The sequence below is a fragment of the Psammomys obesus genome, unplaced genomic scaffold (genome assembly GCF_907164565.1).
Source record: "Psammomys obesus unplaced genomic scaffold, mPsaObe1.curated_primary_1811, whole genome shotgun sequence".
Lineage (NCBI taxonomy): Eukaryota > Metazoa > Chordata > Mammalia > Rodentia > Muridae > Psammomys > Psammomys obesus.
This window is the reverse complement of record NW_026593286.1, coordinates 5502506-5528261: the sequence shown is the minus strand read 5'-3', so window position 1 is coordinate 5528261 and position 25756 is coordinate 5502506. Positions and strand designations below refer to the sequence as shown.

Sequence of the window (25756 nt, the reverse complement as noted above, 5' to 3'; positions counted from 1 at the left end):
GCACGCGTGCGTGGTTGTGTTTAACTCCCACATCCTACAGCACTCTCATTATCTTGTACTGACTACAGCACACTCTCTCATTATCTTGTGCTGAGAAGCATGGTTCAACCTTACATGTTATTATGCACTGGTAAATCTGCATGATAGACTTGTTTCATCCACACTTAACGTTGTGGCAGTGAGTAACTTCTGTCAGTAGACTCATCTAGGACTGCATCGGGTTGGGTGACAAGAAGGGTCAGAAAAGCGAGAAACAAAGAGTCCACTCATAACTGGTATCACAATGGAATGAACAAGCAGAGAGACTTAGAAGTCAAGCTACAAAGATCCTTACACTACACATGACTAAAACAAGGACTGGGGTATCAGGAAGTTTTTACTTAAGAAAACAGAAATGGTGTAAAGTCTTCTGTAATAAATCAGATACCTGGATGGAAATAGGTCCAGAAGTCAGTTCCCAAAGGTAACTTAGGAATGTGAGATATAGAAATCATTATTTACTGTACAAGCATTCTTAATGAAAACCTCCTGGTCTTTGAAAACTGTCAAGATTTACCTGGACAAAGAAGTTTCCCGTTTCTATCAATGGGTCTCAAACAGCTGTTCTCAGCTGTGAATGAAAAGAAGGCGATTAACTACTAAGCAAAGAACTCTAAAGCAATGTTCTACTATGTCAATTACAGGAACTACAACAGTCTAACTCCCATACCCCCAAAAGCAAAACTCCAGACAAGCACAGTGTTTCTGTGTTGTGTCTGCAATCTCAGTGCTCACTCTGGAGGCCAAGCAAGAAAAGTCATGCATTCAAGGCTAGCTTCAGTTACACAATGAGCTGCTGTTTCAAAACCAAACCAAAACAGAACACCTCAACAAACAAAAACCAAACCAAACCCTCAAATGTGGATAACCTTCACTTTGCAGTCATGTAAGATACAAATAGCTGGAATGGTTCAGTAGAAAAATTACAACTAGCCAATGACTTTTGCATGTTTTTCCTCAAAACATTAAAAAAAATTTAAGGTTATACATGCATCAGGAAAAGTGAAATGAATACTTACACATGCATTTAAACACTAGAAACAGCAATGAACATTTCTTTCTTGTAAAACACTGATCAAAAGCGGGGTGGTATGTACCCCTACCACAAGCATTTAAGAGAAAGAGGCAAGAGGGTTGCTGAAAATCTGAAGCCAGCCTAGTCTACATAGTGAATTCCAGGCCAGCAAGGGCTAAACAGCTATATCTTGTCTCTAAAACAAGAGCCAGAGAACAGTTGAGTGCAGACAGGGCTGTCTTCCCCTCACGGCTCAGCAGGCAGTGTGCTATGAAGAACTTTCCTGCCCCTCAGCAAGTGCTCTACTTCTGAGTTGAGTTCAGCTAGCTCCCAAGAGATTTAATATTGGGAAAAATCCCTGAGAGCTCCTTCAGTGTGAATGAAGTCTTTCTCTAGCATCATTTCCCCTACGATATTTTGTATTTTGTCACAACTACCATGTGTCACTAAGGTCACTTAGGTCACTAAGTTTGCCTTCAGCAAGTTCCTCAGTTGCATATCTGGAGCCTCTTGAGTGACAGCTATGTCAACATTCCTGTAGACAGTGGCTGCTTCTATACAATGACTTGTTTCTTAGGCTGCTCTCTTTCATGATCCATTCATGTACAATGTCAGGTAGGCTTATGGCTGGGAGAAGAGGTAGCAGAAGGACACTTGACTGTCTGTTTTCAGAAATGCATGAGACATGTATTAGCCAGTTCCTATTGGACTTGAAGAAGGGAAGTGACTGGTCTGTCTGTGACTGCAGAGCTAGTGACTATGGATAGGCTTTAGCTGAATCCTCACTGAAGCCTGAACTGTTTAACTGAAATTCAAGCAAGTGCAAGTGTGTAGAGCAGACCACCTGCATCTCAAGCACACTGAGCAAATGCGTGGGGCCAGTAGGTGCCTGTGAGGATACCTCGATCCTGGGAAAGAAGCTCACTAAGTTTTCAGTCCAAACAGAAGTCTTCTAACGCAAAGTGTGAACTTGGAAGGAAGGCGTGTCCAGACTTTTGAATGGGCAAGAATGGCACAGGCTTAAAATGGTCTAACTTTATTAGAGTGGAGTAGACTTTCTTCCCGAGATTCCTGAGTTCTGTCTTGTGTACTATGTTGTTATGAAGCGGATATACATTTTAAATACAAATTTTTTGTTAAAGAAGTAGATAGAAGTACTTCCCTATTTAAAAGGTAGGTTTTAAATACAGTGCTTTAAAAATTATTTTTTTCAGTCTCAGCTGGGTATGGTACTTCACGCATGTAGTCCAAGTGACCTGGCCTAGTGCAAGAGGGTTGTTCAAGCCCAGAAGTTCAAAGTTGAGGCAATACAACATAGCAAGACAACTCCTCACATCAGCCACAGACAAGCAAACAAAGCAAAATAACTTTTATTTTCAATCAACAAGCACTTTCTGCATGTTCTGTGCCAAGGCACTGGCCTAGAAGCTATGGTACAGAGGTATGCGTGACAGCCATGGACTTTGCCCTCATATAGCATCATCTAATAAGAGAAGTGAATGGTAATGGCACAAATAAAAAATACAGGGTGCTATGAGCAAAGCTGAAAGACTAAGACTTCATGGTCAGAAATAAAAGAGAATATTTAGTTGAAGAACAAATAAACAGCTCAAGTGAGGACATCGAAGTGCAAAGGCAAGGAAGTCCAGAGGTCAGAATATGGTGAGTCTCCAGGTAGATGAGAGCTGTGTAAGGCACTCCCAAAGGCAGCCTGCACAGTTTGCTGTAAGCAGAATGGTGGCAATGAAGTCATAGACAGGCAGATCCTGAAAAAGGCCCCGCAGTCTAGGGTTAGGAGTTAGTGTAGGAGTAGTGAAAAAGCAGAAAGAGGGCTTTGATAGAGGGCAGAATCTAGCTCATGTAGTAGAGAGGATCCCTTGCTGCATGAGACATGGTTGGGGAGAAGAAAAAGCATCAGGATGAGGAAATCAGTTATTGGGCACAGTATTGAGCCAATAAATTTTACTGATGTATTTTCTTTTTTCGAGACAGGGTTTCTCTGTGTAGCCTTGGTTATCGTGGGCTGACTTTGTAGATGAGGCTGGCCTCGAACTCACAGAGATCATCCTGCTTCTGGGTGCTTGGGTTACAGGTGCGCACCACTGAGCCTGGCTGGTAATGATGTATTTTTACTTACAGTAATATCATCCAGTTGTTATTTTTAAATTTTATTTCTGCACATTGGAGTGAGGGTGTCAGATCCCTTAGAACTGGAGTTACAGACAGTTGTGAGCTGCCATGTGGGTGCTGGGAATTGAACCCAGATCCTTTGGAAGAGCAGACCATGCTCTTAACCACTGAGACATCTCTCCAGCACCCAGTATCATCCAGTCCTAAGAGTACAACTTGAAGAGCTTGATAAGCACTCATACACACTAACTATATCACCCTCAAATTTCCCCCACTCTACTCTGCAGTAAACCCCCTCCACCCTGACCTTCACCTGTTTTCTGTGGCATAAACTATTTTTCTAAAACTCGAATTTCCCCCACTCTACTCCACAGTCAACCCCCTATATCCTGACCCTCACCTGCTTTCTGTGGCATAAACTAGTTTTCTAAAATACCTCCTGTGTAGAAACATATGGTTCACACTGTTTGTGTCTACTTTCTTTCATTTGGCATATGGCTGCTGAGACTCATTCCTGCTGTGGTGAGTGCTGCTCTGCAGACAACAGAGACTACTGACTGGCTGCAGCAGTGTGCTTATCCATTCACTTGTTTGCAGATTTTTTCCAGCTCTGAATTCTGAATACTTAATTTTTATAAGGGTATATTTTTATCTTTTCTCCAGTAAATATCTAGAAATAGAACTGGTAAGTAAATGTTTTAATTTATAAGACATACAAAACAAACAAACAAGAAAACTTAATCCTAGCACTCAGGGAGGCAGAGGCAGGTGGGTTGCTGTGAGTTCGAGGCCAGCCTGTTCTACAAAGCAAGTCCAGGACAGCTACACAGAAAAATCCTGCCTCAAAAACCAAAATAAAACAAAACCACAAAAAACAAGACAAAAACAAAAGAAAAACAAAAACAAAAAAACGAACCAACTTGTTTATGAAAAACAATTAAAAGCAAGCAAACAAAACCAATCCTAAGTATTCCAGAGAGAATACAGCACTTTCCACACTCACTGCACACAGGAGCTCCACACTTGGTTTTACTGGGATTGCTGTTACCTATGTGACAGAGGTGCCATGACTTACCTCTAGTGGCTACTGACACTATTCTTCCCTCATAGGCACGTTTCCCAATTTGGGCCGACTGGATTACAAGTACTTTTTGTGAATTCTAGAATTCTATATTCAAATCTAAATGTGTGTTTTCTTAGTTTTTCTCCTAGTTCATAGCTTGCTTTTTCAAATGTCCTTTGAAGAAACCTTGTCATGGCTACTTTGGATAACTGATCTATCTCTCTCTCTACCTACCTACCTTTCTTTCTTTTCCTCTCTCTCTCTCTCTCTCTCTCTTTTTTTTTTTTTTTTTTTTTTTGGTTTTTCGAGACAGGGTTTCTCTGTGTGGCCTTGGCTGTCCTGGACTAACTTTGTAGAACAGGCTGGCCTCCAACTCACAGAGATCCACCTGTCTCTGCCTCCCAGAGTGCTGGGATTACAGGCGTGTGCCACCATGCCTGGCTATATTTTTTATGGTTTGAGTGTGCTTATAAAAATCCTCCTTGCTCTCTTTCAAAAGCAGTCTCTATTTTTATTGAATGTTATATGCATACATATATTCCTAAATACATAAATGCAACCTGCTCAAAAATAATCTTTTCCATATAGTAAAGCCATAGAAATTTTCTTGTATGCTATCTTCAAGAAATGTTATTCTTTTTAATTTTAGCGTTTAGTTCTATACTGTATTTTATGTTAATATTTTAAAAGATGGAGGGTAAAGGAGAAGTTCAGTTTTTGCACATATGGAAGCCAAATGACTCACAGCTGTCTATAGTACACTTGCTTATTCTTCTTCTTGAAACCCTGGTTAAAGGTGCAAAAACTAGTCTTTGTCTACTGTACATGGCACAAAGTGGTTGCACACATACATATGCCAACAGACTGGCGAAGAGCGAGCCTTGAAGCCACACACTGCAGCATTCTTGCAAAGCAGTTGTGGCTACTGTAGGGCTTTTGTTGTTGTTTCTGAGACAAGGCTGCACTATGTAGCCTTGACTGGCTTGGAACTTGCTTTATGTAGACCAGGCTGATCATGTACTTCAGAGAGATCCACTTGCCTCTGCCTCCAGGGTACTGAGACTAACCACACCTGGTTACTTTGAATTCTTTGTTTTTCCATACTCATTTTAGAATGGCATCACCTTCTGAAAAAGAAAACTAATGACCTTGACTGTGCATGCCCTGAATCTAGGGAGATAAGCTCTTAACAATGCTGTGTTTTCTGATTTGTGAACATGGCATACTGTTCCCTTTACTCATGTTTTTTTTTTTTTTTTTTTTTTTTTTTGGTTGACCAGCCTGGTCTACAAAGTAAGTCAAGGACAGCAAGGGATATTACACAGGGAAGCCCTGTCTTGAAAAATCATGTGTTGTTTTTAATTTCTTTCTGTATGTTTTCTAGTTTTCAATGTATAGACCCCATATACATTTTTACAAATACATCGTTGATAATGAATTATTATTATTATTTAGTAAACATATCAGGGCAAGCACATAGGAGGCTGAGGCAGGAAGATTCTGAGTTCCAGGTTGGCCTGAGCTATATAATGAGACCCATCCAAAAAAAAAAAAAACCAAAAACACAAATAAATAGTTTTCATGTCCATTTCGTTTCTGCTGACAGACACAAGTTCAATGAATTCCTGCATATTAATGTTGAGTTCTTGCATTTAATTAGATACCATTATATTCACTAAAATGACAATGAAAAGGGACAATCACAAACATTAACAAGGACTTGGAGAAAATGCAGCCATGACACACTACTACTAATGAGATGGTAAATGCTTCAGCCACTTTGGAAACCATATGGTAGTTTTTAATGAACTAAAGAGAAATTTGCCAGGTGACCCAGTATTATAATGTTGTAAGCCTGAATGCATATGCCCACATGATGATTCGTGTCCAAGTGTGCACAGCAGCATTATTCCAAAAAGCTAATGAGATATGAACATTTTTACAACTGAATGGCAGTCAGCACTAAAAGAGAATAAACTACTGGAAAGTTCTCAATAATGGAGAGACTTCAAAGACTAGTGTGCTAAGCAAGAAGACGACATAAAAATCTACATAAAAAACATAAAAAGCACTGTGGCTACATTTAAATGAAATGTCCAGAAAACGAGCTGACAGAGGCCCAAGGATGTTTCTGGAGCAATAGGTATATTCTTAAACTGGACTACGATGTTCTACAGCATACATTCGTAACTGTCACTAAATTCCACACTCAAGATGAGTGGATTTGATAATAAACATATAAATAGACTTAAGGATACAATGTATAGTACATTGTGAGTACTCTTGAGTCAGATATCTCATTGTCTTGGGGAGAAAGGAGGGCAAGGTTTGAGGAGAACACAGAGAACTCTTTATAGGTTTCAAATAAAAATATACACATGAAAAATATTAACATTTGTCCATTTTGGGTGGTAGGTATGAGAGATTTCCTTAAATTATTTTTTGTACTCTTCCACATTTTTTAATAAAAAATTAAACTAAAAACCAAAAAGCAAATGGAAATGATTACCTAGTTCCTTCATTAATTTTAATTCCTTTATGGCTTTAATTCGAATATCAAACACCACCTAAAATAGAGAAATAAACTAATGACTGTGTATCAGTTGAATGGATGAAGATGAAAATGAAGATTATCGTGTAAATGGATAGTCACTATATCGTGATTATAGTGTGTACGGAGCTCATTTGAGATATTCCCTGACATTTGTTTTGCCTACAGAGATCTTTAGACATCCCTGACATTATTCAATTAAGATTGAAAGCAAAAGCTGAGAATAGATTTTAATAGTTAAGTTTTTACCAAACTGATGTTAACTGGGACAAAGGGTATCACAGAAAATGATGAAATAGTTCTCGCTGGAAACCAATAAACTGACAACCACTCACCTGATAAGAGTCAAGGATGAAGAACAGTGGAGAGGCCCATACCTTACAATGGGGACAATGGATCTGGGTACCCGGAAGAGAGTACAAAAATACGTAACAGCAATCCAAAATGACTATGGCTTCCACTTAAATGACTTTTTAGATTCTTTCTCTTTTTAGCCTACTTTAGGTCAATATCCTTTAGGGCATTAAATACTGGTAAAAGTCGGAGGTAAGTGATTTCAGAAATCATGTACTTGATCCCCTACCACATGGTGTCAAACAGCAGCAGACTCAAGTGACAAAGGACACTTTCTGCTCATGATCAGGTACTAGTGTGCACTGATTTTAGACTATCCTTCTAAGAATACCAACAAATATAATGCTCCTTAAGATATTATAATGCCAAGGACTAGTAAGATGGCTCTCGAGGGATAGCGTCTGCTGCCAAGCCTAATGATCTGAGTTTGATCCTTGGAACCTGCATAGTGGAGGAAGAGAAGCAACTCCCAGGTTGTTCTCTGACCTTCACATGCATGCCTGTCCCACAGATAAAAACTGTAAAGAAAAAAATTAAAGAAATTATGAAAGGATATAAAAGAAAACATCTTAGTTTCTTTTACTTTGCTATACAAAATAATAATAATAATAATAATAATAATAATAAAAAACAAGTAAAATAAGATGTTTCTTAGCTGGGTGTGGTGGCATATGCTTTTTTTTTAATCCCAGAACTCAGGAGACAGATGCAGGGATCTCTGAGTTTGAGGCCAGCCTGATCTATATAGGGAGTTACAGGACAGTCAGGACTACATAGAGAGACCTTGATTCAAATGTCACCCTCCCCAAACAAACAAACAAACAAACAAACAAAAAAGTTACCTGAAATTATCTTTAACAAAATCAGAACCACAGTCTTCAAAAGGAGCTGGAAGAATACCTTTTAAGGGCAGTTGGTTTTACATGGGCACAGTGTATTATATAAAGAATGATTTAGGATAAAAACAAAAAGTTGGCAACACAAAAAGCCAAAATAACAAATAAACACATGTGCTTTAAAAAGATGCAGAGAAGATCCTTGGCAATAGCTCTTCATGCTTATCAAATCCAGAGGACTCCAAGAGCCATCCAGGTGAGTCCCACATTCTAGTTCTAGGCTTCTAGGCTTAGAAGCTTAAAAGAAGAGCATATGCTGCTTTGAAACAGGCCACTGGCTGAATTAAGTAAATAAGCAGTTATAAAGGTAATAAGACTTTAGACATCTATTGACACAGTTGTTCTGAAAGATTGCCTCTGTTTCATAAATAAAAATTCTGTCACTGGACACTGCCAGCCAGGCTAATGGCCATCTACTCACTGTGTGCATAGTCACGGCTATCTGAACCTGCTTCTCTTCAGATTCTAACTGGCAGAAATTTTTCACTTGGAGCCAGTTGAGCTCATTCACACTGTTGGTCCATCTCCCTTGTTTGGGCAACAGACTGTAAGTAAATAAGAAAAGACATTGAGACAGTGAGTCCTCACAAGACACTTTTCCTTGCATATCACTTTCCTCTAAAGTAACTAAGGAAGAGGACTTGAAACTGCCACATGTTACCTTTTTAGGGTTATATGAGGTAGCAGTCCATGGAGCTGGTTTTCATGGCTCGAGATCCCAAGGTAAATGATTTGTGCCTGTTTTCAAGGGGATTTTTTTTTTTTTTTTTTTTTTTTTTTGAGATAAGGATATAAGCCCAGGCTGGTCTTCAACTCACCATTCACCATGTAGCCAAGGCTGTCCTAAACCTCCAAGTGCTGGGAAGACAGAGATGTACCACTCCACCCAGATTCAAGGGTCACTTCTCTAAAGGAATGGACAGCTCGTATCTGCCTGCACAGGAATCCCTAGGGTAGCTTTAGAAGACTATCAAGGCCTGCCCATTGTGATCTAAGTTTTAGTTAACAGAAGGGCAGCTGTATACACATGTGCAGACTGACAGTGCACAAAAGTACTATACAAATGCAGTCATACACATCATATATTTGTATTTCATTGAAGAGTTTTGTTTATTATGTCAGCAACTGGCAGTAAAGTATTTTATCCTAACAAAATCTTCCTTATGGGCTGAAAAAAAAAGGGGGGGCTATCAAAAACCCTTTTAGGGAGTGCAGAGATTTGACACCTGGTCTCCAACTGGCAGAAATGTTTGGGAAGGATTAGGAAGTATATTCTTGTTAGAAGGGGTGTGTCACTGGGGACAGGTTTGAGATTATAAAAGCCCACACCATGCCTAGTCTTTCTCCCTCTCTCCCTCAACAATCCCACTCCTCTCTCTGTTTCTGCCTCCTACTTATGGATAATTATGGTTGTAAACTCTCAGCTGCTGCCATGCTCCCTGCTGTGATGGTCATGGACTCTCTGGAAACAGGAGCCTCAAATTAAATACTCTTTTATAAGTTGCCTTGGCCACGCTATCTTATCACCCAAACATAATTGTACTCTTTACTTCAGTTATTGTAACCTGATACTCCACCTCAGAAGGTATAACAAAGATTGAGTTGAAGGGTATATAAGACAGTGTGGAGAATAAAAAAGAATATTTCCTTCTGAGAAGTCAGCTTAGTAGGAAGGTCAGCTAGGTGCTTTCTCTGCCTCTCTGAGCTAGAATGTTTTCACCCCAGCATCTGGCTCCTGAGTCTTCATTGGTAAAATCAAACAATTGGGATTTTATATTTTAAATACGGAAATCTTCAAAAGGAGGTTCACGAAGTCTACAAACATATGTGGGATAAGCAGGACATACCTCTTTATCAAAAAGATAATCATTAGTACGCTTAAAAAGACAAAAATCTTCTAAACAATGATTTCAATCTAGAAGAAAAGGAAAACCACCAGACACTAATAGTGACCAAAACTGCATCCCAATAGAGGGCCAAGATCACCATTGTTCTTTCTTCATTTCCCAAGTCCTACTAAATGTAGACTGTGTACAAAAAAGAGCACATGAAGAACCCTCAGATGGCTCAGCTGGTGAAGCACTGGACCTTATGTGTGCAGGTATGGGGTTCAAACAAGAGCACATGATTCACTCTTATACATTGCAGAATATCTCTCCTGAGAGGTAACAGAAATAAATGGACCACAAAAGCCCAAAGAGATCTGCTTCTCAGCACCTCACACAGGCTACAAAAATGCACTGACACAGACAGAGGAGCAAGAAGGTACAGTGCTTCAGAGTTTAGCGTTTCAAATATGGCTACAGGATTTTTTTGGGCAACTGTCCTTTTGGGAAGGCTGGGTGCCTCCCAAGTCATAGTGAAGATCACAAGAAAAGTCTGAATTGTCCTCTCAATCAGTTTTTCCTTCTGAAAATGGGCTTTTAGTTTTATCACTTAATCAGAATTCACCCGATAGAACTTTGTCTTATATCTACTAGTCAAAGACATATTTATAACAGTTTTTTTTTTTAAGTTATGCAATCCTTTGTACAGTATTTAGGAGTTAGGCCTGATGCAATAGCACTTTTGATGTGGAGGCAGGTGGATCAGGAGTTCAAGGTCAGCTTCAGTCTGGATTACACAAGATTTTATCTCAAAAGTAAACAGCAGGAGATGGTATAGCAGGTGTGGATAAAGGTATTTATGACACAAGCCTGACAACCTGAGTTTGATCCCTGGAACCAGGTGGAAGGAGGTACCATCTCCACAGCATTGTCCTTTGACTTTTAAATGTGCGTGCAAGCATACGCATGTGCGTGCACATGAGCAGGAGTGCACACACGCGCGCACACGCGCACACACACACACACACACACACACACACACACACACACATTACTTTTTTAAAATGTTGCATGTTTTATTATTTTTTAAAAAGATTTATTTATTATGTATAAAGTGTTCTGCCTGCGTGTGTGCCTGCATGCCAGAAGAGGGCACCAGATCTTACTATAGATGGTTGTGAGTTACCATGTGGTTGCTGGGAATTGAACTCAGGACCTCTGGAAGAGCAGCCAGTGCTCTTAACCTCTGAGCCATCTCTCCAGTTCCCACATATTAATTCTTAAAGTATAAACATCAATAAAATACAGTCTTTAAAACTCAATGGCCAGAATAAAAGAACATTTAATTAATTAATTAAAATAAAGCTCTTGAGTTCTAATGGGTAGTTCTGTAATTAAATTACTTTGAAAGCTCTCCTTGTTTCTCTCTTTAATGAGTTACCTGTTATCACTTTCTGAATCCTGAACCAAAATTAAGCTTCCATTTCTGAGACCTTGTTCTCTCAATGTTGTCTTCATGTCTTCCTTGGGAATAGCGGTCCAGTATTCTTCATCTGCAGACTCCACACTGTTCATGAGGATGACGCCTACTGGGATGGCCAAGGCTGTGAACACACTGCCCACTTCTGCATTAGCTGGAAAGACATGTGCCGACTCCACCAACTGCTCACATTTTGAGCTGTCACCACTCATTTCCAGATGAAGAATGTGTAAAAGCACAGGCTCACAATCAGAACCAGTCTGGATCTGGACTCCACCAACCTGCAACAACATCCACATAACCACTAGTGAAGTTTATATTTGCCAACTTGAAAACAACAACAGTGGGGCTGGAGAGATGGCTCAGAGGTTAAGAGCACTGGCTGCTCTTCCAAAGGTCCTCAGTTCAAGTCCTAGCAACCACATGGTGGAGCAGAACCATCTGTAATGAGATCTGGTACCCTCTTTGGAATTCGGGTGTACATGCAAGCAGAGTATTGTATAAATAATAAAAAAAAAATAAATCTTAAAAAAAAAGAAAACAACAGCAGCAGCAACAACAACAACAGCAACAAAAAAAAACAAAAAACCCTACAGCAAAAGCCTATTCTTATAGTACAACCCACATTTTCCCCAAGTTCTTCACATTGCCCTTTAAGCAGTGAAAGAACAACTTTAGATTTTATGTTGAAAAATGTCTCTTATCTACCTTTTCTGACTTTAATGTAGATATTCAGGGAGTGTTAAATGGTGGCAATGAGCCTCTGGAAACCCAAAGGACCAAAGACCGGCCACAGGGCAGCTGAGATGCTCATCCCTCCTTTCTGAGATAGCATTCACTCCTGTTACCCCTACCTCTCCAGTCCTCCTCATTCCCGCAGATGTCACACACCCTATAGCCTATGGTGCAGTTATTTGCACAAGAAGCTGCTGACTAACTTGCCCCTGCATCCAGCATGTGGCGCACAGTCTGGTAAAATGGAGGTGCTTATGAAGTTAATTTTGACCGTGTGCATTTGTGCATACAGGTGCATGCATGTGTGTGTACAGCTAAGATGGCACCCAAGATCATGGGTGTACTTCATTTTTTTCTTTTCTTTTTTTTTTTTTTGAGGCAGAACCCTCAAGCAGAACCCACCAAGCAGGCTAAAATAATCTGGCTGGCCAGTGGCCCCAGTAATAGCACAGTCTCTGCAGTGCTATTACAAAAGCATGTCACCATACCTGACTTTTTTTTTTTTAACATGGGTTCAGGAATCTAACTCAGGTCCTCAAGCACTTTACCTATGAAAATATCAAAATATTTCTTTAATCATCTAACAACTACCATTGACTGGACCTCAAGGTACTGAACATTCCAGCAGTATCCTATCTTCCCTTTTTCTTTTCCTTCCCCTTCTCTGCTTGCACCTCCTTTGGGTTTCTGAGACAGTTTCTTCTTCACTGCATATCTCAGACTAGCCTGAACTTGCTATGCAGTCCAGGTTGCCCAGCTTCAGTGGCTCTTCTACTTCAGGCTCCCTGAATCACATGTACATCACTATTCTCAGTTCATTCCAGCATTTTCTTAATGTCTAACTGCATGCTGAATAAAATTTCATTACAATGACTTTTTGTTGGTGGTGGTGTTTGTTATTTTTTGTACTGAGACATAGTCTCATGTTGCCTCGGTTGTCTGTTGGTAAAATGTTCTTGTGGAATGTATACAACTTACCCTTGTTCACTGCCAGATACCCTACTATCTGGTTTCAATCTGGACATTGCATTGTTATGTTTATTCTAAGCATCACCGGTCTCAAGTTTGCATGCTACCACTTGTTGTCTGTATTGTCAATAAAACAATCAGCCAATGCTGAGCAATGGAGAGAATAGGGTGGGACATCCTGGTCCAGAGGGGAGGAGAAAGAAGTGAGTGGGAAGAGCCGCAAGAGAGACCAGCAGGAGAGGACTTGGAACCATGAGGGAGATGAAGCAGACCTGAGATACAACTAAAAGCAAGTATAATGTGGGAAATCTGAATGGGAGGAAACTGCAGGCTTGGAGGTTTAGGATGGAGTAATTATTGCTCAGCATTGTGCTCTAGGTTAATTAAATAAATCCTAGTTATCTTGTGTGGTGATTTGGGTGTACAGCTGGTTTAGGAATAACCACTTTAAATAAAAGATAAATCAATATTAAATATTAATAACCCACAACAGTTGTCCTTGAACTTGATAGGTTGCTGAGGATGACCGTGAACTTTGATCTTGCCTCTACTTTCTGAGTGCTGAGGTTACAAGTGTGTGCCACCATTATACTTAGTTTTATGTAGTACTGGTGACGTGTCTGGGCCTAGGGCTTTGTGTATTTTAGGCAAACACTCTATCAACTGGGCTCATTCCCAGCCTTGCAGTAGAATTGTAGAACACTTTCAATTATGAATATTTCTTCAGCCATATTTCTTACCTCTACCCCGTTCCATACAAAGATGTCTTCCCCATCAGCAATTTCAGCTTCACACAGTGTCAGTTCATCTCCTAGAAACATAAGATATTCAATTCACTCCCCATGACCACCAAATGCAGCTAAGCTAAAGAGAGCCACAACTCCCCAATATACATTTGAAAAGGCACTTACTAAAGAAAATCATAAAAGCAGTAACTATTTTATATATTTTTTAAAATATGAACCATTATACAGCTTTGTGAGCACAGCAGCGCGACATGGAGGCACACAGAGGTCGACAGTCAGGCCCATGTCACCTGAGATTAGGCGGAGACTCCAAACGACCCAGATCACCACTGAACTGCTGTAGGTGTCAACTGTTACAGCATTTGGCAGAGTGGAGTCCCAAACGTATGTTACTGTACTACTCTTCTTAACATTGGTTTGTTATTTTGGAGAAATAAGTGCCTTGAAACTCTCAACTTGTCTTTATCTGCTAGAAAATCTGAAGCTGAGAGAGTAAAGCCATGTAAATAAGATTCTAATGGTTTTAAACCATTTTGCACAATCATTTGTGGTAATGTATACACACACACACACACATACATATACACATATACTGTATATACACACACATATATGTTTTAAACCTAAAGCACTTTAAAGTTTTGGTAGGAACGTGCCTTAGTTTAAAAAAATATATATATAAAACATTCCATATTGAGTAGATTTTACATATATACTGGATAGACTGCTTCTTTAAAACTGACAATGTAAGCCAGATGGTGGTGGTACACACCTTCAATTCCACCACTTGGGAAGCCAAGGCTGGTGGATCTCTACAAGTTCAAGGCCAGCCTGGTCTACAGAGGGAATTCCAGGACAGCCAAGGTGACACAGAGAAACCCTGTCTGGGAAAACTAAAAGCTAAAAACAAACACAATAAAACTAAACAGAACACCTGAGAATGCGGTCAGGTGTAACCCTAATCTATGCGGTCAAAAGACAGAAGGGCTGGTGAGATAGCTCAGTGGGAAGACACTTGCTGTAGTCTGATGATCTAGGTTCCATTCTGGGACCAATACTGTGCAAGCCAAGAATCTATTCCTGCAAGTTGTATTCTGATTTCTAAAGGCTCCTGTGCTTCCATGGCCACATACATGCATTCATGTATATACATCCTCTCCCTCCCATCCCACACCCTCCCACACAGATAAATGTAATCTTAAAAAAATGAAGGTAGAAGGCAGAGAAGGACTGACAGGACAAATTCCCAAAGATATACACACAGAAGGAGTTGTTTTGTTCCTTACTGATCTTACCATCGAGAGTATGGTACACATGAAGTCCTGCTGGCACACGCTTTGCAATGCTGAGAACCATATCGCCTTCCCAAAGTTCCAACAGCTTAAGAACATTAAGAGTGAGAAAACAATTAGCTGTGACATATGAATAGCACTCCTGACTCAGTAAGAATAGCAAATGAATACTCCCATCCCCAACCAACACCAACATTTTAGAAATAAACATCATTTGATGAATTACCCAAACCCAAAGATGTTGACTGCATCCATCACTGACTGAAGACTTTGATATGTAAGGAAAGACCCCAAAAGCCATCTAAACAATCTTATGTAAGGACTGCTTTTCTTGGAAAGCTGACTGCTCAGCAAGCTGGCCTAGGAATTTCTGCCCTGAATAGCTATGGCATTGCTTAGGAAAATGACACTGGCTCTGGCCCACATGAATGTTCCAGGGATGCAAGAAAGGAAAGCCCCACACTCTAATTTAAAAAGTAGCATTTTGGGCTGAGGCATAGTTCTGTGGTACAGCATATTTGCCTAGTTTGCATGAGGCTCAGTTTTATCCCAGCACCACACACATACACAAGCATAGCATTTGCTATATACTAGGTGGACAGCTGTTTGCTAAGTTTGTAAATCTGAACCTGAGGTCTACAGGAACTTCACAGAAATAATATCAGAGTGATGTTTCTCCTCTAGTCTTTATAACATTCTAAGATATTTTGCTTTAAAATACAAGATATTTGTCTTTATGAGATATTTGTAAGTCATTTACTGAGTCAATTTTCCAGTTCCCCGACAGTGGCTTATGCCTAAGTTAACTGTTTGTAGAGATGTTTGCCTGACATACTAGACAGCATAGAGCCTAAACTTAAGAGACATATTGGGCCTTTTCCACTTGAAACACCCTCCACAGGCTCAGAGCAGCAAGTTGCTGAGCTTAACTCTGCCAGAACAGACTCAGAAATGAACATATACAGGCTTCTAGAGAGCCTGCTACTACAGCTGCACGTACTACATATAAACTAACTAAAGCAAAATGATAGTGGTTTGTTTTTATTTAGAAAATAAAAGAAAAAGCTGATATTTTTGGTGATAGATACAAATTTTTAGAGAATTCACTTAAATTATTTCTGAGGCAGCCTTAACCCCAACTTTACATTTTCTTCTTCCTTTTCTTTTTTTGAGCAAACTTACTGCATAGTGGAGGCTGACCTTGAATGCCTGATCTTCCTGCCTGCACCTTGAGAATGCAGAGATTATAGACTGTGCCACCAACCTTGGCAAGAGTTTACATTGCTAAACTTTTCATCAGGAAGTAGTATGGGGTGAGGAAGTGGAGCAAGGGACAGAACACCAGGTAGAAGAGAGGGAGATCAGAACTGTGGTCCTAGTGCTACCATAGCAACTAGATGCCTGTGCATTGGCAACATTGGATGTTTTAAGATATAATTTCGTCTTCAGAATGAAGCTGGCTCAGCCTGATGAGGCTGAAGGACCAAATGAAATGATGTTTATGAAAGCACTGTAAGTAAAAATAAGGAGCATCTCCACTGTCCTGTGATTGACACAGGCAGAAAAATGGCCTGGACATGAATACTAGATGAAAATCCTTGTCTGGTAAATCACATCTGGTAAATCCAACACTCAAGAGGCTGAGGCAGGAGGAGTACTATGAATCTGAGACCAGCATGAGCTATAGAGTGACACCATCTCAAAAACATTAGAAACAAGAACTAAATGTTAAACAAAATTATCTGTTTAGAGCTTACTTAGCATGGTCACACCAGAACAACAAATATGAATACAAGTAGTCAAGCGATCTTATACCAGAATATAAAACTAGTTAATTTTTCAATGGTTCTTGTTTTAAGTAATAGTTCAACATTTCCTCTTATTTCTTTTGAGAAGAAATTCTCTTTCATTTGTTTTCCAAAAATAGAGACAACTTTACTCTGTCATCCCCTGTTTCCAATTAAAATATACCAGGCTCAATTAGTCACTTCAAAAGCTGCTGAGAAAATACACAGAAAAGCATTTCTGAAGACTTACAAACATCAGCAGCGGTGGCACAAACTGGTGATCCCAGCCAGCATGTACGGAGCTGATGTGGGAGGACTGTGGTTTCAAGTCTAGCTTGGGCAATACAGTAAGATACTAACAAATTAAATCAACCATCCAACCAACCAAACAGAAAACACAACAACAACCTGGCTTCCAAGTAAGAGAAAGTTTGGTTCATGCACTGGCAGATGTAGGATTTTCCTATGAAGCTTTGGAAAAATTGTAACTTGAATAAGATGAAATGGAAAAAAAAAAATCAGCCTGAAATGGACCTTAATGTTTTTGCTATGAGAAAAATAAGTATTACCTGAAATATTGCCTGACGGAGATCTCCTAAAGTTTTTCTTTTGTCAAAAGTCAAATCCCATACACTATCTGTCTGAGAGACTGTAGGGTGAAGAGCCCCATTGAAGAAATGGTAATGAGGACCCAGGTGGAGATGCAATTCAAAATTATTGTTTGCAGAGTCACATTCTGCCCTTTAGAGACATAAAAACAAACAAACACACACACTGTTTTAGTAACACTCTTTATCTCCAACCAGAAATACCTGCCTTACCATACACAGAAGTTCTCCATTCTACGTTGTCAACACCTTTTTCTTCTGCTTTCAGCACACATTTAGCTGGAACTGCACCATGAATTCTAAGAGAAAATTGTTTCCATGGAGACTGTATGTTAATCATCTCCAATCCTGTCACAGCTATGGAAAAAATTCTGGACACCTGCTCATGTATTCAGAGGTGGACTCCCAATTTCTACATCATCTTGACATCCACCAGGCTCCTGAGACTTACTTTCCCAGAAGATACTGACAGCTGTTAAAGAGATCCTCCCCAGTGACAGGCTGGTCCCTGCTCCTCTCTGGTGCACTTCACTGACTTAAAGCCTGATTACAAACTGGTTCCCCTAGGCAGGATGACCAGTGCTGGGCTAGAATGAGGCTGTCACTGTGACTCAGAACTTCAGATGCATTCTAAGCTGGTCAACAGGAACACTAGGTTTTTCAATGGCCACACTAAGGACTTTAGTTTTAGCTTTTGCCATTTTGTTTTAAATTTTTAAGTTGCAACTGCCAACCCAGGTCACTGATGCAGGCTGTTTTGTGTATTTAACATGTTTTAATATTTTAATTTTTATTGAGAGTTCCATTGATCTTGGTGTGTCATTCACTGGACCTGCTATTTCCATGCCCAGTTTCAAGTCCGTGTTATAATTTCTAAACTCAGCTTGCTACATTATCTGCCCCTGTTCCTTCCCCCAACACTCTGCTGACACCACTGGAGAGCAAATACAGCAGCTCTAGAGCCCAAGGTTAGCCATGTTCTTAAGTCATGCCTTCAGTTATTGTAAACCTTTATTTTTATTTTAGGTATTTTGCCTAGATGTACACAAGTACATATCTATGCATATATACCTATATCTATGCACATACACATACATATATACATACATACATATCTATCTATCTATATGGCCATGTGTATGCAGTACCTGTGGAGGCCAGAAGATGACACAGGATTTCCCCAGAACTGGAGTTACAGATAGTTGTGAACTGTGATGTGGGTACTGGGAAGTAAACCTGGGTCCTCTGGAATAGCAGCTAGTGCTCTTAACCACTGAGCCACCTCTCCATCCCTGTCATTGCTACCCCCCCCCCCAACTGTCACAAGGCAGTTTGGAGTAAACCTATCTCTAGTCTTCTGTCACCGTATGTCAGTTCTTACAACTACTTAAAACTGAGGGGCAGTTTTATCAACAAGTTCCCTGTAAACTCAAGGGCATAATTTGGCCAGGCTACAGTACAATTCTTGTAGCACAACTGCATGATTGTCAATTTCTCTAGATTTCCTAGGCTCTGATCCATACTTAGCAATGGTTACTGTATGTTACTACTCAATCTTATGCATGGATAAATAATATATTTAACTATAACTAGCTGATAAGTATACATATTTTGGTAAACTTTCATATTGAATACTTAAGTCCCAAACTGATCAGTATTTTCCAGAAACATTATCCAAACACCAAATGTAAATCAAAATACCTTTGCATTTGCAGTTGAATGTTAGCTGCATCCATTTCCTTCAGCAAATGATATGGAACCCTGTATCTTGGGTTGGCTCGAGCTGTGAACAAAACTGTCCATTAATTTATTTTGACTAAACAAAATTGTGCTGCTAAAGAGGCAGGATGAAAACCTGAACTCAGGTGTGGTAATACATACCTGAAATCCCAGCACTGGGAAGGCCAAGGTACAAGGATCTTTAGTTGGAGGCCAGCCTGGGCCATACTGGAAGCCATTCTCTCAAACAAATATGGAGGGGCTGAAGAGATTGCTCAGAAGATAGGTGTGCTTGATGCTTTTCCATAGGACTGGAGTTTGGTTGTTATTACACCAGGCAGCTTACAACTGCCTGTAATTCCAGTTCTAGGGTATCTGATGCCCTCAGACACCTGCATGCACCTGGTGTACATAAATGCACGCAGGTGTGTGCACATGGAAGTAAGAGGGCGTGCACGTGCACACACACACAGCCCTATGCTGGAAGCCAGGAGCACTATCACTGACTAGCTCAGTGAAAACAGATTTTTCTCTTGATCTTAGTTTTGCTAGATGAGCAAATAAAAAATAAAAAAAACAAACTAAAAAGATAAATGAGAAATAGTTTTTTAAAAAACTGATCTAGAAGAACCTGAATGTTTCAACTCTCCTTAAGCATTTTTTAAGAACACCCACTATTTTTGTCCCAATTATAAATTTAACTTTAACAGTAAATTTAAATTTTACTGTAGAAATTCAGAAATCAGGGCTGACGGTGGCTTCGCAGTTAAGACCCACTCTTAACTGGCTGCTCTTCCAGATGACACAGGTTTGGTTTCTAACACCCACATGGTGGGCAACAACGCCCTGTAAGTCAAGTTCTAGGGAATCCAATGCCCTTTTCTGACCTCTCAGGGCACCAGGGACATATCACCATATCACACATACAAGACAAAACTCTCATATACTTAAAATACATACATCCTTTTAAATTCCAGGAACCATACTACCTCATTTAGATGTTTTGAGACAGGGTCTCACTATAACCTGGCCTAAAACTGACTATGTAAGTTGGGTTGGTCTTGAACTCACAATCTTCTTGCCTCAGCCTCCCAAGTATTGGGGTTATATGTATGAGTCACCATGACTAATCTGAAAATTATTTTCAAAGTACATTACTTACCTCACTTCCAAGACATCACCCACACATATTTTTAATGTACAGTTTTGCTAAACATTCTTTTTTTTAAATGATTTATTTATTTAAATCAGTATGCAATGTGTTTGCATGTACACATGCACGCCAGAAGAGGGCACCAGATTTCATTTTAGATGGTTATGAGCCACCATGTGGTTGCTGGGAACTGAACTCATGACCTTTGGAAGGGCAGCCAGTGCTCTTAACCTCTGAGCCATCTCTCCAGTCGGCAAACTGGTAGCTTGACTGTTCACTTCATATTCCCACAGGCTTAAATATGTGATTGCACGGTACTGTACTTAATTAAAGTATTAAGTCTAATGTTTTCTTTCATTTGAAAAAAATTATTACTTAATGTGTATGAGCTTTTTGCCTGCCTGCATGAATGTCTCTGTAGAACTGATGTTTCTTGTGCCCTTGGGGACCAGAAGAGGGTATTAGACTCCCTGGAACTGGAATTGCAGACACTTGAAAGCCATTATGTGGGTGCTGGGGATCTCTTCAGATCCTCTGAAGAGCAGCCAGTTTTCTGAACCACTCTGCCATCTCTCCAGATCCTAACTAACTTTTTTTCTGTTATATATTTTGGTGGTTTGAAGAAGAATGGCCACAAAAGACTCATGGATTTGAAGGCTTGGTCACAGGGAATGCCAATATTAGAAGGTGTTGCCTTGTTGGCACAGGTGTGGCTTTCTTGGAGTAAATATGTCACTGGGGTGGGCTTTGGGGTTTCAATTGTTCAAGCCAGACGCAGTGTCGCTCTCTCTTCCTGCTGCCTGTGATCTAGATGTAGCACTCTCAGCTACTCTCCAGCACCACGTTGGCTTGCATCCACCATGATTCATTCCCACTACGACAATAACGGACTAAACCTCTGAACTGTAAGCCGGTCCCAATTAAATGTTTTCCTTTATGAAAGTTACTGTGGTTATGGTGTCTCTGCACAGCACTAAAACCCTAGCTTAGACAGATAGGAAGGTGATTTCTAACTACTCATGATTATAAAAATCATGTTGGCAACAAATTCCTTTAAGAATTAAGTATTCATCCACTTCTCTGACCTCCTTTTCTCTTGCCTCACTTCAATTTACAGCCCGCTAGGCTGCAGGGTTACTAGGCTGCCCAGGCTGGCTTTGAAATCATTCTATTGCCCAGTTAGACTGTGAACTGTAATCCTCCTGCCTTACTTCCTGAGTAGCTAGGATTGTAGGTCTATGCCACTAGGCTGGGATCTCTTTTCCTCCTTCTAAAGACAAACTGTTTCTGGTTAGCAGTTGTTAAGCGTATTCAAGATCTAGAAAGTTATTTTTTCTTTAATTCTCATGAAAATTAATAACTTTTATTTTTGCTGGGGGAGGGGGGAGTTGAGACAGGGTTTTTCTTTGTGGCCTTGGCTGTCCTGGACTCACTTTGTAGCCTAGGATAACCTCAAACTCACAGAGATCTGCCCACTTCTGCCTCTTGAGTGCTGGGATTACAGGTGTGTACCACCGTGCCTGGTACTGTTTTATTCTTTATAAAAACTAGTTCCATTTTCTCAGAACATTTTTGTCTTACTGCTGTTCTAATCTAAGAAGGTTTTTCCTTTTTTGGAAACAGGATCTCAATAACCCTGGTTAGCCTGAAATTTGCTAAAAAATCAGGCTGGCCTTGAATTTACAGAGAGATCTGCCTGCCTCTGCCTCCCAAGTCTTGGGATTAAAGGTGTAAACCAACACACTTAGCAGCTTTTTATTTTTGAGAGAAATTTGGCAAGGGATCAAATAAACCTACTGACTTATTCATTATATTTCCACTATAAATATTCTTTATTATGATAAGGTTGAGACTGTTAACTTATAAGATAGGAGCTCTCTCAGAAGGTTTAACAACATGCTTCAAATATATTTTAATTGCTCAAGAACATAATACTTTGAGGAAAAAGTAGAGATGGAAATATAAAAACAAAGGTAAGAAAACAAGACCAAGACCACTTACAGCTCAAAGGCAACACACGGCTGAATGACAAAGGCAAGCCTAATCAGGTTTGGCACCACAGTAACAACATACATCACCCAAGATAGTTCAATTTTGGAAAATGTAAATACGAGCAAGGGAAGAAAAAATGTCAGACATTTTCTCACAAAATGACAAACTGAAAAATAAAGTATGAGCTTCTGCTGAAATAAAGAAATATGTAAGTAAGAAAAACTTAAATGACAAGCTGATACATTTTATTTGGCACGGTATACTTCCATTAGTTTTAAAATACGTAAAATCACCCAGGCAAAAAAAAAAAAAAAAAAAACCTCATCAAAACACAGGACTTCAGGCAGCATGTGATGCTTATCTGCTGAGGTTATTAACAACACAGATCTGAACATTTCTCTTTCCATACCTTCAGGGGGTCGCAGCAACTTGGCTTTCCGATAAAACAGCATGTAGGCACTTTCTTTACCCTGGAACTGCTGTGTGATATCTTTCTCTTTAATTGGCTGGACTTTGGAATCATTGATATCAAACCAGTGGGGGCAACTGGTGTTGTCATTTAAGCCCGCGGTCTCTGAAGTAGGTATATGTAGAATCTGTTCAGGGTTCCTTAGGAGATCAGACGGGGCCTGGGTTAAATGGTTCCTCAGGAGACTGACTGTACTTTCATCTATGCTGAGCAGAAACACATGAGGATGGAGCTGTAAGAACTATTAAAAACAAACAAAAACAAAGATTAGGTTTCTCAAAAAAATTCTTTTAATTTTTAATTTTTTTTTATTAATTACAGTTTATTCACTTTGTATTCCGGCTATAGCCCCTCCTTCCTCCCCTCCCAATCCCAGCCACCCTCCCTCTTTTCCTCTTATACCCCATCCCCCAGTCCACTTATAGGGGAAGTCCTCCTCCCCTTCACTCTGACCCTAGCCTATCAGGACTGGCTGCATTGTCTTCCTCTGTGGCTTGGTAAGGCTGCTCCCCAATCAGGGGAGGTGATCAAAGAGCCAGCCACTGAGTTCATGTCAGAGACAGTCCCTGTTCCCCTTACTAGGGTATCCACTTGGAGACCGAGCTGTCATGGGCTACATCCGTGTCCAAAATTTTGTAATAAAAATTGTGTGTGCGTGTGTGCATGTGTGTGTATGTGTGTGTGTGTGTGTGAGAGAGAGAGAGAGAGAGAGAGAGAGATTTGATGTTTTAACTTCACCATTCTTTTTTTTTTCTAGTCTTCTGAGGGGGGAAAAACTCATCTGGTTGTAACACAACTGGAGCACTCTGTTAAAATATGCAAACAGTTCTATCAAGAGAGAAAGATGACAAACTACAATGTGGAAAAGATTTAAATAATACCCTACTACTGCTGTTTGAAGAAGTGCTTAAATAAAGAAGACTGGAAAGAACAAAAATTTCTGGACTAAAAGCCGTCTATTGTACCAATTCACATTTGCCAATTCTTGGAGTTCTTGGAAAACTCTTGCCTACACCTGTATCTTGAAGTATTTTCAATTAAAAAGCTTCCACAAAACATAGGAACAACTACCTTAAAAAAAAAAAAATCTTTGCCAACTACTCATGAGACAGGGGATTAATATTGAGCATGTAGAAAGCAGAGCAAAAATTAAATACCAAAACACCAACATCACTTAGTCAATAAAGGATCTAATGAAATGAACAAGAAAAAACACGAATGACAAACAAAAGCTTTAAAAAGTAATTAACATTCCTTAGTCATCAGGGACATGTAAATGGAAACCACTTCAATTCCATCTTACCCCAGTTAGAATGGCTGTCATTAAGAAAACAAATGAAGACAAATGCTGGAGAGGATCCTGGGAAAGAGGTCTAACTATGTGCTGCCACTAAGGAAATCAGTATTGATGTTTCCCCCAAAAACTAAAAACAGAATTATTGTATGACTCAGCTGTACCAACTTTGAGTGTATACTGGGGTAACTAAAATACTATAGTGACTTGTACATCCATGTTTATTGTTGCACGACAGTAACCAAGGGAACCAGTGTAGCTAATTTGTCAACAGAGGAAGAGAAGACATGGCACATGAATACAGTAACATTTTATTTAGTCATAAGAAAAAATGAAATCATGACATCTGTAAGAAAATGAATATAACTGGAAATCATTACGTGAAGCAAAATAAGCTGGTCTTAGAAGACAGTTACCATATGCTTCCTATCATATGTGGGATCTAGATTTAAACATATATATTTATAGATACTGATGTATTAATATAGGCATGTATTTATATATGTATTTATACGTGATTGTGAGCAAGGAGCAAGAGATCTTAAAGACAGTGAGAAACAGAGATGGAAGTTGGGATTAACTAGAGAAAGAAAGAAAACCTTACTGGAAGGGAAGGGAACAATGGGGAAGGTAATGTAGGAGGAAAATTAATGAGAACAAACTGTAAGAACAAACAGGTCATAATAATTCAAGATAAAACCTATTACTTAGTACGCTAAAATTTTTAAAATAACAAAGGCAGTAACAAAGTTTAAGTATTTTTGATAGTGGTTTACTATAGACCCAGAGTGTTAGGAAAAGGAGTAATCACATGACCAAGTCTCCTTCTATTTTATACCAATCTTCTACACTGTGGAAGATAATCTGGAAGCTCAGGCAGTCTATGAGCATGTAAAAGTTTAATCTCAGCCTCAAAGACTACTGAAGTTCTTGCAAAGGGATAAGAGAAAAATGAAAATCTGGAACCCTACTGTCTACTCACTCCTGTTCCTTTCTCTCTCACTTCTATTTTCACTAAAAACTGAAGGCAGAATAGAGATTTTTTTTTATAAAGTCTGAGTATGTTTTCCACTACAGTCTGGACCCTAAGAATGGTTGCATGGAAGGATACTAAAAATAAACACAGACAGATAGAAAAAAAGCAGTGAACCAGAAGATGAATATATAAAACACTTTCCCTAATTTCCTTAAAAGTCTCCTAAATGTTAAAAGTAAAATTAATTTGAGCAGCAGGACAGACATCACACGCAGTATTGAGACATAGATGGTAGCAAGAGAAAAGGATGGGACTGTATTATCATCTTATGCTGGACAGATATAGCTAGTTCATCTATAATTAGTAATAAAATTCATGTCAGTCATTAAAATTACTTGCTTACTACAAAATAAAGTTTGGATGGAAAACAAAATAGAAGCAAAATAGAAAAATAGCGGTCTATAAGATTTAAGGACGGGGGCTGGAGAAATGGCTCAGTGGTTAAGAGCACACTGTTTGCTCTTCCAGAGGTCCTGAGTTCAATTCCCAGCAACCACATGGTGGCTCACAACCATCTACACCCTCTACTGCCCTCTTAGAGCACTAATATGCATTAAATAAATAAATAAATAAATAAATAAATAAATAAATAAATAAATAAA

General features: G+C 39.5%; 1 protein-coding gene across 7 annotated transcripts in view; it reads right to left on the bottom strand.

Moving 5' to 3' along the window:
- The window catches only part of Usp40 (ubiquitin specific peptidase 40), an 83765-nt gene that overhangs the window by 27514 nt on the left and 30495 nt on the right, over nucleotides 1-25756 (bottom strand). For all 7 annotated transcript variants that reach the window (XR_008721179.1, XR_008721180.1, XM_055616367.1 and 4 more), the window contains 9 exons: nucleotides 22765-23065; nucleotides 19193-19274; nucleotides 17453-17624; nucleotides 15100-15184; nucleotides 13799-13869; nucleotides 11316-11635; nucleotides 8470-8593; nucleotides 6757-6814; nucleotides 557-610 (listed from right to left, as the gene is read on the bottom strand). Coding sequence is in view for 5 of the 7 variants with exons in the window: in XM_055616367.1 (XP_055472342.1) it covers nucleotides 557-610; nucleotides 6757-6814; nucleotides 8470-8593; nucleotides 11316-11635; nucleotides 13799-13869; nucleotides 15100-15184; nucleotides 17453-17624; nucleotides 19193-19274; nucleotides 22765-23065 (1267 nt within the window). In the remaining 2 variants the exon portion in view is untranslated. The remainder of the gene's footprint in view (nucleotides 1-556; nucleotides 611-6756; nucleotides 6815-8469; nucleotides 8594-11315; nucleotides 11636-13798; nucleotides 13870-15099; nucleotides 15185-17452; nucleotides 17625-19192; nucleotides 19275-22764; nucleotides 23066-25756) is intronic.